General features: G+C 27.2%; 1 protein-coding gene across 1 annotated transcript in view; it reads left to right on the top strand.

Moving 5' to 3' along the window:
• Positions 1-2,538: 2,538 nt before the first annotated feature.
• The window catches only part of LOC107436952 (potassium channel, subfamily K, member 16-like), an 80,412-nt gene continuing 68,519 nt past the window's right edge, over positions 2,539-14,431 (top strand). The window contains exon 1 of the mRNA XM_016048791.3: positions 2,539-2,965. Within this exon, the coding sequence (XP_015904277.1) occupies positions 2,951-2,965 (15 nt within the window). The 5' untranslated portion in view covers positions 2,539-2,950. The remainder of the gene's footprint in view (positions 2,966-14,431) is intronic.

The raw sequence follows: 14,431 nt of genomic DNA, 5'->3' as shown, positions 1-14,431 counted from the left end.
TTTCGAAAGTGGTGTCACTGAGTCTGCTGCGAGAATTTCTCAGAACGTGCTTAGCCACGCTGAATAAGCGCTCCACGGGAGCACTAGAAGGTACTGCAGTATTATATTTCACATATAATTTTTTTACGATTGGATATCGATTCAAAATTGATATGCTTTCCGTTTCGACATTTGAGCTCATGCATGCCATAAATTCTTCTGTCGCTGGTGATTGGTATGATGTTTTCAGCTTTAGAAAATTTAAAATCCCAGGGTTTTTTTCTGTTACGTTATTAGTTATAGCAGGGTGTTCAGCTTGGACAATTCTTTCCAATTCTTTTGTAGCCTCCTTCCTAGCTTTTTCTTCCAACCAATTAAATTTGATGCAAGGTACCAGACCAGCCAAAAACTTTTTTTAATTTAAATTTTTTTTTTTTTTTTTTTTTNTTTTTTTGTTTTTTAAGAAAACTTACCGAGTTTTAGAAAAAAGTAACGATTTCATTCGATATTTCCGTTTCAAATACTTGTACTTTTTCCCTAAAAAAGTAACGAAAGTACAAGTAAAAGTACTAAATTTAAAAAGTAACGAAGTACAAGTAAAAGTACGTACGTTTTACTTGTACCGGTGGTAAAAGTAACGAAAGTAAAAGTACTGCCATATATGCTAGTAGCCTAACTCTTCAAAGTTACTTGGTACAAGTTGCCGTTCTTATGATTCATTATATATTATATATTATATATATGATTACATATTATATAAATCTCCCTGCTTTTAATTATGAAAAAACAACAGAATGTGGAATCGAAAATTTTATTTGATATCTTATTAAATAATTTAAATCAAGTTTCAAGTATACTAGGGAAATTAATAGGCTAACTCTTCAAAGTTATGTGGTACAAGTTACAATTTTTATGATTCAGATTATATATTATATAAATTTCTCTTCTTTTAATTATAAAAAATTAACAGAATGTATAATAGCAATTTTTATTTGATATCTTATTAAATATTTCAAATCTTTTAATTATGAAAAATGAACAGAATGCATAATAGCAATTTTTATTTGATATATTATTAAATATTTCAAATCAAGTTTCAAGTATACTAGTTGAATTAATAGGCTAACTCTTCAAAGTTATGTGGTACAAGCTACCATTTTTATGATTCAGATTATATATTACATAAATTTCTCTATTTTTAATTATGAAAAATGAACAGAATGTATAATAGCAATTTTTATTTGATATCTTATTAAATATTTCAAGTTTCAAGTGTACTAGTTAAATTAATAGGCTAATCCCTAAGAGTTATATATGATCCATATCACAAAATATTTTATTATAACACCGTTCCGGACCACCTATGACAAAATTCTCAGGTACATGCTCACAGAGAAAAATATTCTGGTAAAATTACCATACTATATGGTTATAACATTTCCGCTAAAAATAAATGAGAACTAGTATTATTCTGGTTAATAAAACCAAAACATATCGTATTTAAACCATTCATTTGGTAGTTTTACCGTTTATATAGTAACTTTTACCGGAAATTCTGGTTTTTAAAATTATAGTACTTATCACAAACATTTGGGAAAAAATACAAAATTGAAAAATAAATTTAACCCAATAAATGGTTTTTGTGACGTGCTATAAGATATCTTTATAAAACTAATACATTTTATTACAAATTATAAAACTTTTTTTTATTGTTAATTTCAGCAAAATCATTACCGAAACGCTTCGGTAATAATTATCGAGATTTTTCGTGTTTCCATCGATCCAGAAACACGGTAACTTTTACCATAATCTGGTAATTAGTATTGTACCTTTTACTAAGTGTAGTATTCAACTTTTATTTTGTGGGATCTTTGCGTTGAATCTTGTTCTGATGAATCCTAAAACAATATTTATATTGCTAGAATGTCTGTTCATACAAGAAACAGTAGTCAACATTTTGTCTTTTTCCCAAGTTTTCGTTGTGAAGTAGTGAAATAGCGAATTGCTACAAATAGACGCGTTAAATGGATTTTTCTATGAAAAGATCGAGTCTTACAGGTGCTGAAAAACGTCTACTAAAACTGCTACAAATGAAAATCTCTGAAAAACAAGGAACAACAAAAATTATAAACTTCAGTCTTCTCTTTCCTCAAATACCTCATAACGTTGATATATTTATTTCTCTGGATACGTTTCCAAACAATCTTTGGCTTTGAAGCGAGAAGCTCAATTTGTTAGTTGTTTAAAAATTAGAGAGCAGTATCATTATATGTAATTTGTTTTATGCTCTTCTTTTGAGTTCAAGAGCTTTTTTCAATGTGTTTTGTATACGGAACTGGTTAAACGTATCTATTTTAGAAATAAACGTGTTTTTGATGAGTTAATACTTTCATCACGGATTCGCAAGTTGAAAAAATCAGATGTTCCAGATCTCGATGAAAGAAACTTTTAAGCACCAGAAAAAGTCCTTTGGAAAAGACTTTCTTAACCAGACTAGAATGGTTTTGTTCCGTGGCTTTAAGAGAAACCCAGATTTGGCATTGCTTTTAACTTCAGAACAGAACCGACGCGTGCCCAAGTTGTCAACTTTCATTTCCACCTAGCAGCTTTTTGGATGAGTTAGATGGTAAACAAAAATCAACCAGCAACTTCTTTTGGACGGGCATAGACCGTGAAGAGTACAAAAGAACAGACGATTTTGGAAGGAACACAAGAAAAAAAGCAAAATGGCTGAGGAAGTGTACAAGAAACAAGAGGTAGAGAGAAAAAAAAATGTCGCGGCAAAGGAGCAACTGGTGTCGGAATATTAGTTGTTGAACTGGAGGACTTCCAAAGGCAGTTAGAAACACAGTTAGAGAAAATCTAAAGACTAAAAATACAGTGGTGTGCGAGCACGTTCGGGAGATGACGATGCTCGTGAATCCGATGAGGACTTCCGAGGACAATTATTTATCGCCGTTCCAACACGAGGATGATCCCGAGAACGGTAAGTGAATTGTCTCTTACTGCCCAGCATATCGGCAGTCTTGTCCAGGTATGTTGGGTCAAGGCAATGGTCTGAAATAGGATAAAACTAATAAAATAAGAAAGAAAAAAAATTAAAAAATTTTTAAAAATTTTTTACAGTAAAAGTTGCAGTAATTATTTGTAAAAATTAGAACACTTTGAGAAGAAAATATTTTTTAGTATATTTTAATGATATTACTGCAAAATTGCTTGAATTATATGCAATAAAATAAAAATAATACGCTTTATATAATATAATTTGATTTCTATAACAAGCTTTTGATTATATTATCACTGTTACTTTATAAAATATTTCAATAACCCCTCGATTTTTTTGTACAAATTTAAATAAATTCAATATTACAAAGGTATTTTCATTGACATCTACCTTATTAGCATGATTTTTGCAACGATGGCATGGCTAAGCGTGCCATGAATGATATCGTTAGATGATGATATTATCGATCGTGTACATAGTGCACGTTATCGTTAGTGTCAATTTTGTATCTGCACTATATATAGAATATATTATACTATTTATAGTGTACCTACACTATATATAGTGTAGGTACAAAATTTATTTTACAATACTGGGATAAACCCCTCGTTAATAACATCCACCACAAAAATGCATTTAATAAAACTAAATGAATTTTTAAAAGAGATACAAATAAAAGTTAAAAAAAATAAATTTAAGAAAAATTACATTTAAATCTAAATTAACAGAATATTACATAATTAATTTCATAAATTTGACTGTTTTATCATAAATTTGATAAATTATCATAAATTATCATTTGTTTATTTAAAAAAAATAATAATCCCATTGAAACATAATAACAAGTATAATTCTTTTAAAGGAAACTTGGTTCTTATAAAAAAACATTAAATAAAAAATTTATGTTTTTAGTGAAATTTTCCGGTTTGAAATGATAGAAAGAAATTTCAGAACAAAATTTAATTAAAATAAGAAGTAAAATCAAAGAATGGGGCGATGCAAGTTTAAATTTTTATCCTTCCTAAATTGCATAGAAAAATTGCAATTTAAAAAAATACGTAAGCCATTAAAATCAAACGTGTATTTCTTCATTTAGGTTATTGAATTTAATATCTGGAAAAAGCTGATGAAATTAAGATCGAATCTGTTATTTATGTCAACTGAATTGAATTAGTTTAATAAAATGTTTTAAAGTGCCACTTCACTGATTTTTTATAATTCAGACTCGAAACTTGATTTTTTTCAAAGAAAAGAATTATTGAAGTGATTCGAACCATCTTTATGCTTTTTGTGAGAATTTAAAGTTAAGATCAAATTAATTCAATTTTATTTTGTGCAAAGTGATTTTCATGTGTATTTTAAACTGAATAATCACTTAAACTATTTGAAATTTTCATTTAAGGCAATTTTTGCTTCATCAAAAAAAAAAAAAATTATCCGAATCAATATTTTTCTTCATTGAAAAGAATTATTGAAGTGATTCGAATCAAATAAATAAGTTTTTTAGTAGGAATTTAAATTTATGATTAAATAAATTTATAATTTTTATTTTGCGCAAAGTGATTCGAATAGATTTCCTAAGCAAAGTGTTTTAAACTAAATAATCACATAAATGATTCGGAATTTTAATTTGAATCATACGTACTTAAGCACAATTTCTGTTTAATCAAAAAAAATATTGAAGTGATCTGAATCAAATGAATAAGTTCTCTTAATGGGATTTTAAATATATAATCAAATAAATTCCTGATTCTTTTTTTGAGCGAAGTGATTCGAATAATTTTTAAAACATGTTTTAAACTGATAAATCACTTCCGCGATTCGAAAATTTCATTTGGAGTACAGATATTAAACCTAATTTCTGTTCCGACGAAAAGATTTATTGAAAAAATCTGAATTATATGAATAAGTTATCAAAATTTAACTTGAGTTTACAATCAAATAAGTTTGTAATTTTATATTTATGCAATATTTTCTTTGTGATTCAAAAATATATTTTGAGGCGTAGATTTGTAGCGTAACTGCCATTACATTTATTAAATAGCAATTCACTAGTATGTAAGACGCGTTTTACTCGATTCTATCTGGAGGTACCTTTTGAAAGATGAAGGCTGACATTTGTAGATAACATTCTCTCCACATTGGTGACCCGGACATAATATGAACTCTCCTGCATCGAAAGCCCTTTACCCTGAGATTTAAATCCAAATTACAGTTTGGATTAATAGAGTTTTTGAGGTGATCCGAATTGAATGAATAAGCTCTCTTAGTGTTATGTGAATCTATTATCAAATAAATTCCCACCAGTCTGAGATTTAAAATATTAACTGAAATGTGATACACATGAAGATTCGATTTGGTGTGGAGGTGATTTTTTTTTAAAAAATGATCACATCATCAAATTATTCAATCAACATTCAATAATTTATTTGAGTCACTTTTCAGAATCAAAGTTCTGTCTAGAAATAACGAATTAGTGATTCAAATCAATTGAATAAGTTGATATATGCTCATTCAAGGATGAGAATAAGGCCATTCGAATCTAAGATTTCAATCATGAATTAAATCTGTTGTTTTTATGAATAGATTTGAAGCCCTTGTTTGAATCAGCCTTAAAATGGATATTCAAAACAATACATCACATTATTCATTTCAAAGTCTAATTTTCTATTTTTCTAATTTCTCTAATTTTTTTATGAAAATGTTCAGAAAAGTGTTCTGATATAATAACTTTTATGCAACAAGATTATAAAAAAGTGATTCTGAAGCAAAAAATGTGATAATTTAATTCGGAGAAAGAAACTCCAGTCTAAACAAATATCGTTGTTCAACATAATGTAGAAATGCAGACAGAATTGGAATTCACTGTTCAGAATTCATATGCATTCATATTTTAATACAGTACCTACCAAAGAAAAATCAATTTAAGAGGCAAGTGCGAGAATTGTCAATCGCAAATCAAGCTGAGATTTTTTATTCAATTAGTTAACTTGGTTTGAAAATGATAGGTATAACACTTTTTTGTCTATTTTGTTTTAGTTGCAGAGGTATGAATTATTGAAAATGAAAGTTTGGTTGAAAAAAATTTGTAAAGAGCATTATAAATTTCGACTAATGCACGAAATCGAATACAGTTGGAAGAATCATTTATAAGATACTTAAATGATAATAAATTGTAAACGATTTTTCGTTAGATTTCTAATTTCGCAAATAAATTCTTATTTAAAAAAATATGAAATGTAATATCGTTGTTGTAATGTTATGTAATAACTTTAGGATTTATGACTAAAAAATTGAATTTTTGTTTTTAATTATAACGTTTCTGTTTTTCTCTATTGCAATGCAATTATTTAAGTTTTGAATAAAATAAAAAAGACGTTTATAACCAACAGTTAATTTCATATGCGGGATGAAAAGAGCTTGGTAACGTATTAAAGATGAAAATTGTAGTTTTTAATAATAACTTGATATATAACTTGATTGAAAATAGACAAAATAAATTTTATGCATTACTTTTCAAATTAAAAAAACGATCTGCAAAAAACAAATTATCCCGATGGAAGAGGGTACATTGTAAAATAATTCCAGATCAAATTACAGTAAAAAAATACCGGCAATTTGAGAGCTGCTGCTTTTACCAGAACCTGTTACGGAACTAAAAACCTCTGATACACCGTAATATTTAGATCAATAAGTGTAGTAAAATCACTGAATCACTCTAATTAAATAATATTACTGTGAAATTTTCAGTATTAAATATTACGGTAAAATTGATTTTATACGGTGAAATGGGTTTTTCAGATGATGTAACCAAAGTGCCGGTACTTTATGCCATAATTTGATCCGGAATTTGTTACTGTGTACCGAACTTGTAAAGTACAGAAACAAGCAATGTTTTAACTAAAATAAGACGCATATAGTTAATTTTATTTATTAATTTTCGTAATTTAAATAAAAAAATGTAAAGGTTCTTAATTATTACCGTACAGTTTTTAGCTTAACTCCCATATTTTTAATTTATTAAATTTTGTACAACTGCGTATAATTATGCGCATTTTCAAACTATTATTACTTCTCACAATGTTTACTGTGTGTACTAAGTGTTTTAGTCACGAGACTAAAGTAAATATAATTTTTCTTCTATGAATGGTTTAAGTTTATATAACATTTTAAGTTCAGATTCTACATTTTAAGAAAAAAAAATATCTGCTGAATATCTTTTATTTACTTATACTCTTATGCAATTCAGAATACGTTATTTTACGCAAGAGATACTTACATATAAAGTAGTATTATTTCTCCATTAAATTTTTTTTAATCTAAGTTGAAAAATAAAAATACTTTTGTTTTCATTTTGAAAAGTTATGTTTTAAAAGCTGTATTCAACTTTTAGAGAAAATATTATTTTAAAAAATAAATAAAAATAAGGAGCACACAAATGGTAAATACTTAATTCTTTTTAATGAATCGCAAATTTTCATACCTTGTGTTTATGAAGTATTAAATAAATGTTTTGAGACACATATGAATGTATCGCTTAAAAAATAGAGATTTAAAAGGATTAATTTTCAGCTTGGAATAAATGTATAAACAATTTCGTTTTTATCTTGAAAATTTATGTTTTAAAAGGTATATTCAATTTTCAGAGAAAAATATTATTTTTAAAAATAAATAAGAATAATGAGCACACAAATGATAAATACTTATCTCTTTTTAATGAATCGCAAATTTCCATATATCGTGTTTATAAAGTATTATGTTAATGTTTCGAGACACATATTAATGCATCCTTTAAAAAATTGAAATTTAAAAGGACTAGTTTTCAAGTTAGAAGAAATGTATAAATAATTTCGTTTTTATTTTGAAAAGTTATGTCTTAAGAGCTATATTCAACTTTCAGCGAAAAAAAAAAATTTCAAAAATAAATATGAAAATAATGAGTACACAAATGGTGAATACTTATCTCTTTTTAATGAATCGTAAATTTTCATACCTTATGTTTATGAAGTATTAAATAAATGTTTTGAGACACATGTAAATGCATCGTTTAAAAAATAGAGATTTAAAAGGGCTAATTTTCAGCTTGGAATAAATGTATAAACAATTTCGTTTTTATTTTGAAAAGTTATGTTCTAAAAGGTATATTCAATTTTCAGAGAAAAATATTACTTTTAAAAATAAATAAAAAATAAGGAGAACACAAATAATAAATACTTATCTCTTTTTAATGAATCGCAAATTTTCATATCTCATGTTTATAAAGTATTATATTAATGTTTTGAGACACATATGAATGTATCGTTTAAAAAATGGAAATTTCAAATGACTAGTTTTGAACATCGAATAAATGTATAAAAAATAAATTTTTAAAAAAATCTAGTTGGAAGTCTATCTATAAAATAGATAATTTTTGGCTGTTTTAAAAACACATTTAATCAAAAATAAAAAAATTAGAAAAGCTTTTTAACAAACTCAGAATTTTTAATAACTTTTCAACAAAAATGTCAACAAAAATTTGGTAACAATGATTACCTCTTTAAATCTTCAGATTAATCTGTTTATGAATCTACAGTGGGACATTTTTATGATTAGTAATGGATTAAAAAAATTAACAGTAACACATTTATAGAACTTTTAAGAGTTAATAAATAGCATATTCATTCCACACTTCTATCATATTACCCAGTATTTTTAACCATTATCTTATCAATCACAGTTATAGTATTATTCTCTAAATTATTGTATAAATTATTATTTTAAACCTGATAAGGTAATTCAGCTGGGCACTAAAGCATAATCATCCGGACACTAGTTATTCACAGAACACACATTGAATGCCCCTAATCTAAAGCATCTTTGATACAAAACAATAATTATCGGTAAATATTTTATAATTTTAAATGAAATTTTTTTATCTTGATTTATTTTTAAATAATTCATTAAAATTTCATAATTAAAAATATTTCTCTGCATTCAAATTGCAAATCTCAATACGCGCATCATAGTTGAAGAAACAAAAAAAAATCGTTTAAGTCAATACTTTGATCGTCTTTTTGAGGAAAGCTACGTTCAACAAAACGGTGATGAGAAAAAATAGAACATTTGATTCTTTCAATGTGTAGCATTTCAATTTATGTTAATTATTGTACATAATTATTGTTACATATTGTTAATTGTTGTTACATAAACAGTTCAAACATTATTATGCTCATAAAGGTTTGAATCTTAAAAGTTGTGTATCTATTGCATACAGACTATAGTTAATAAGTAAATTTCTTCCCAGTTACAAAAATAAAAATGGTAATAATTGCGAAATTCGTCTCCAAAAGAATTACATTTACCAAAATAAAACTATTATTAATATAATAATACATTAATTAATACTGATTTAATACTAAAAATAATATTTAAAACTAATATTACTTCAATATTTTATCTGTTTAAATAAGATTACTTTGCTTTAGCGTAAAGATTTTGGGTAGCTTTATATTTTTAATACATGTTCGAAACATGTTCAAGTTTGATGTAAAAGTTTCACTAGTGAATTAACACACTGCAAGAATTTTAATTCTGAACTTAAGTTAAATAAACGTTGACAGTCTGCCCATCTAATTTACTGTAATGTTTAAGGTTGAGAACATTTCGTTACCTTTACAAGTTTTAAATCATTTAAAATTGATTTGGGTAAAATACCTTGAATTACTGTAGGGTTTCGCTAGCATTTATAACTAGTATGGTTTCAAAACCGAAAAACTGAAATTTTACTCCACTTTGGAGTTAAGTTATGTTAAGCTTTTCGTAAATTAATGGACATTGGAGTAGGTTGTCGTTGAGTTATGTTTTGTCAAGTGAATCAGTGAATTTGCTTAATTAGTTTTTTTAGTGACGCAATCAATTGCGAGTTATGCTTGCTTTTTTCATTGCCAAACAGAAAATGTGTTTATAAAGTTTTAAAATAATTCAAAATTGGAAAATTGTCGTCTTAAACCAAAATGTTTTAAATATTATAAACCAATACGAAATATAGAACCTTTTTTTTAAAAAGAAATTTATGGCCGTTACTTTTCATTGTAAAGCATTGTTGTTTGAAATAAAAAACTCTTTCTTATATTTAACGCCGTCTTTATTTCTTTTTTCGATATGAGAAAGTTTCATTGATATCAATAACCAAAGCATCATTTTCTAATTTTTAATGAATGTTACAAATTATGTATAATTATGTTCTACTTATTTTATAAAATATTATTAATATTATTTTGTTCCTCAAAGAGGATTGATTTAATCTTTTCTAATTCAATAATCGCCACCATTCCTGTTTTCTAATTTTGTATCAGAATCTCGCAAATTTGCTCTAAGATTGCTCTGGTTGATTCCGACAGACAGTTTTACAGAAACAAAGGAACTGACAAACATTTTTATAATTAAATAAACTTTGTAATTTCAGTTGTAAAAATCCTGCACTTGACAAATATTAAATTTTTAAATTTTGTTTTGCAACTTATTTTTCATATTGGTTTACTATTTAAGATGCAAAAACATAAGAATCATAAGTGTTCTTTAATTATTTTTTATATTTTGTGGTTGTAGTGGGTTTAGTTTACTTAATATTTCTTTCGTTTTCAATTATTTTATTCAATTTATTTCATTGTTTGATGATTGCTTTAAGAATCCCAGTCAATTTTGGGCTTAACTGTTGTTGATTCAAAGGAGCATTTTTAGCACAATTTTTTTATTTACGGTGTATTCTTTTCTTTACAATTTTATGCGCCATAAAATTAAATAACCATGAGGTGTGAGCGTTTGCGAATTTGTTTTAGCTTGTACATCATTTATATACATAAAAAGATACCCATGAATTTCATAAAAAAACGCATTGCTAATTTATTATTCTCAAATTATAATTATTTTCATAATTTAAAACTAATTACAAAGCAATTAATTACAATAAATTACTCATATAGATAAATCAAGTTTGTGAAGTTTAGATTTAGTTTACATAAATTAAATAACTTAAATTGAATTTCAAAACTATTATTGACTTAAACTTCATAGAATAAGAGTAAGGAAAATGCTGATGCAGATAATTATGGCCATTTATTTTTCTTGTGAAATAATTAAAATCACCATAAGCAATATTTGTTTTTAAAAAAAGAGAAAATTTTAGTAATTTGACTCATTATATAATTCCCTGAAGAATTTAATTTAAGCAAATTGAAATAACTTTACTAAACATAGTTTACTTAACTAAACCTACGAATGGCAGTAACGAAAATTTTTATAAAACGCTTATTTACGTAAAATTACCTCTTACAAATCAAAGATTTTATGCTAATTATAGCTATAGGAGTTTAATTGATCAGATCTGAATAAGCACAGCTATAAAACAGCGCTTACAGAATGAAATAGTTAAAGACCTTCGAAAAACTACGTCAATTGCAGCCCTGAGAACACTGACTCGGTCCGAATCACCTGAGCGTATTCTAAATTTAGGCTGAGAAAAACCCAAAAACTATTCTATAATAGACGCAGACGATTATTCCTGATGATGTTGGAACAAAAAGTATCATTCCGTTGTTTACCGACTATACTTAACTCATTGCGTAGATTGTGAAAAAACTGCTTTGTTTGAGTATTACATTCGCAACTGAAAAAAATACTTTTGGCGCGCAGGTATAAATTTTGCGTCTCTCAAAAAACCTTTTATTATGGTAAGCGTTTAACTTTTAATGAAGAAATATTATCAGGAAATTAAAAAGAAAACATCAAAGTAACAAAGTGAAAAGATCACCATTAGAAAAGAACGTCAAAATTGAAAAGTAAAAAAAAAGCACCCACCATTAGAAATTTTAAAAAAAACCTCAAAGTTGAAAAGCAAACAAAAAAAATGAAAAAAAAGACAAAGAGCATCATTAGAAATGTAATTTTAGAAAATTTAAAATTTTTTTTATAGGAATTTCCTTTATTCTCATTCTTATCTTCCAATGCAGATAAAAAAAATTGCGTTCTAGCATACAATAGTATTATTTTAATTTTATAAATTTTATTATATAACAGTCGTTGAACAACCAACCCAGTTTTTCTTGTTGGATTTACGACTAGTAATGAACAGCTCAGTAGTCTCGTAATTTTGAACCCAGTCCAGAAGACAAGGGAACTTCTGAATAAAGTATTGGAAAAAATTTGTCTTCGTGGAGGACTTTTTGATGGAACCAACCCGCATTTACGTCACATGAAGAAGAAAACCACGAAAACCACCCACGGTTATCCTGACGGCAAGGGGACTCTAACCCGTGATCCGTCTACCACTGAGGATATTTTACGTCAGCACTGTAGTCGGTGCGATCCGGGGCGGAATTCGATTCGCTTGCTATTGCATGAATCGAACCCGTGTCATCTCATTGGGAGGTGAGGGCTCTATCGCTTGAGCCACAACGGCTCATACAATAGCATTGACGCAGATCCTAATACTACTCCTTTTTGGTTTAAAACTGAAGTCAGCGCAATCCTAATTTTGATACTGAAAGCAATTAATTATCGCACGCGTGGTTACTTTTAAAATTTTAACGAAATTCACAAGACGCATAAAATATTTTTAATATTATTACTTCATTTTTAAAGTAATAATATGAATTAATAAAAATTAAATTTATCTGAAAATCCCTAACCTGAATCTGAAAATCTGAATTATTACCAACATGGGTAAATTATCCACGAAATTATCAACATTATTCTGATTGTCAAAAACAATACGAGCGATTTTCAATTACTTTGCAAGATTCTAAAACAAAACTAGACAACTTCATGTGAGCTGATTTTAGCATTTGAAAAGATTTAATCAATTCCTAAAAATACAAAAAAATAAACTTTTGAATCTTTTCAAATTCTAAATAAACCGTTAATGATTTCTATTAATTCTTCATCGGAATCTTACGCAGAGAAAAAATTCCGGTAAAATTTCCTAGCTATAAGGTAATAACATTTATAAAAATAAAAAAAATTCTGGTTAATAAAGTCAGCATATACAGTATATAAACCATGCATTTAGAAATTTTTTTACGTTCTAGTGGTAACGGTTTACTGAAAATTCTGGTATTCAAAATTATAGTACTTATAACCCCACTCTTAGAAAAAAATCAAAACTGAAAAGTGCATTTAACAGAATTAGTGGTTTTAATGCCATACTCTAAGGTCTCAAAATAACCGGGTTTTTGATATTTCCATATAGCCAAAAATGTGATAAATTTTACTTTATTCTGGTAGCTTTAACCGCTCTTTTTCCCAGTGTAAAAAGAGACCAGAGAACATTAAAATGACCAACATTTTATGAGATTTTCAGATGAGTTTATAAAGTTTTATTAATCCATATTATCCGAAGCGGGGGTACCATCCCCTCCACAGAGGATCAAAATTGTGATGGCATGTCTTCGGATCATCCTCTGGGATGTTTCCCAGACCGTCGCCAATAGCCCATTGTGCAGCTCTAGTGCGACGTAAATTAACAACAACAACAACAATCCATATTATCACTATAAAAGTAAAACAATTTTTTCATTGTTTTCGTTTTTCTCATGCAGCTGTAACTATGCCTGAGAAAAGAGTAAACACATTTAAAAAATATAAAGAAATGAAAAAAGAAGTAAACACATCAAAAAAATATTAATGAATAAATATTACACTTTTGGACGCAATGTAAAATCTCAAAAAAAAATTGCAATATTAAAAAACATATTCTTACAATTGTATTTACAAAGATTGTTCAGTTTCCCTTCATAAGAATTATTTCTAATGAAACTAGAAAATTTCAAACAATTTCAATTTAAAAAAAATGCTAATTGACAATCAAACACTTCGAAGATCTGTAATACGAACAATAAATTTTTACGAATAAAAACATACACTGTTAAAAATAGTAGACAAACATTTTTCCGAAATACTAATAAATGCAAAGAACTGCAGAATGTTAAATGTCTAGAAGAAAACTTAAAGGGATTTCATCTCATATATGGTTTAATCCAGCCTCACAATAACCGCGATAATGGCCGACGATTGCGAATAGTGTTCTGTTCTTCATTTTGGAAATTGAGCACATAATTATTATTAAAAGCTATAGCAGTTGGTGGCTTTGCTTGAGTACCTTAACTTCCATTTTAACAATTTAAGAGATGTTTGGAATATTGTCAAAGTTCTCTATGTATGGAATTTTAGTAATAATTTAAAATCTATGCAGTATAGCCATAAAATCATACAAACCACCATAAGTATGAGTTCCGGACATTTCAGCATTAGTCCAAGCAATAGAAAACTTTTCCTGTAAAATTTGGACCTTTAACTGGAATTGTTTATACACTTATGTTTTATTGGGATATTGATCGCGAATCCGCATTTTGTGAGCAAAATGTTTTCCAAGACGTATATTTTTCTAGGAAAAACTTGGAAAAATTCCGTTTC

The sequence above is a fragment of the Parasteatoda tepidariorum genome, chromosome 2 (assembly GCF_043381705.1).
Source record: "Parasteatoda tepidariorum isolate YZ-2023 chromosome 2, CAS_Ptep_4.0, whole genome shotgun sequence".
Taxonomy (NCBI): Eukaryota; Metazoa; Arthropoda; class Arachnida; order Araneae; family Theridiidae; genus Parasteatoda; species Parasteatoda tepidariorum.
Note: the sequence above shows the minus strand (reverse complement) of the source record. Positions and strands in the feature narration are given on the sequence as shown.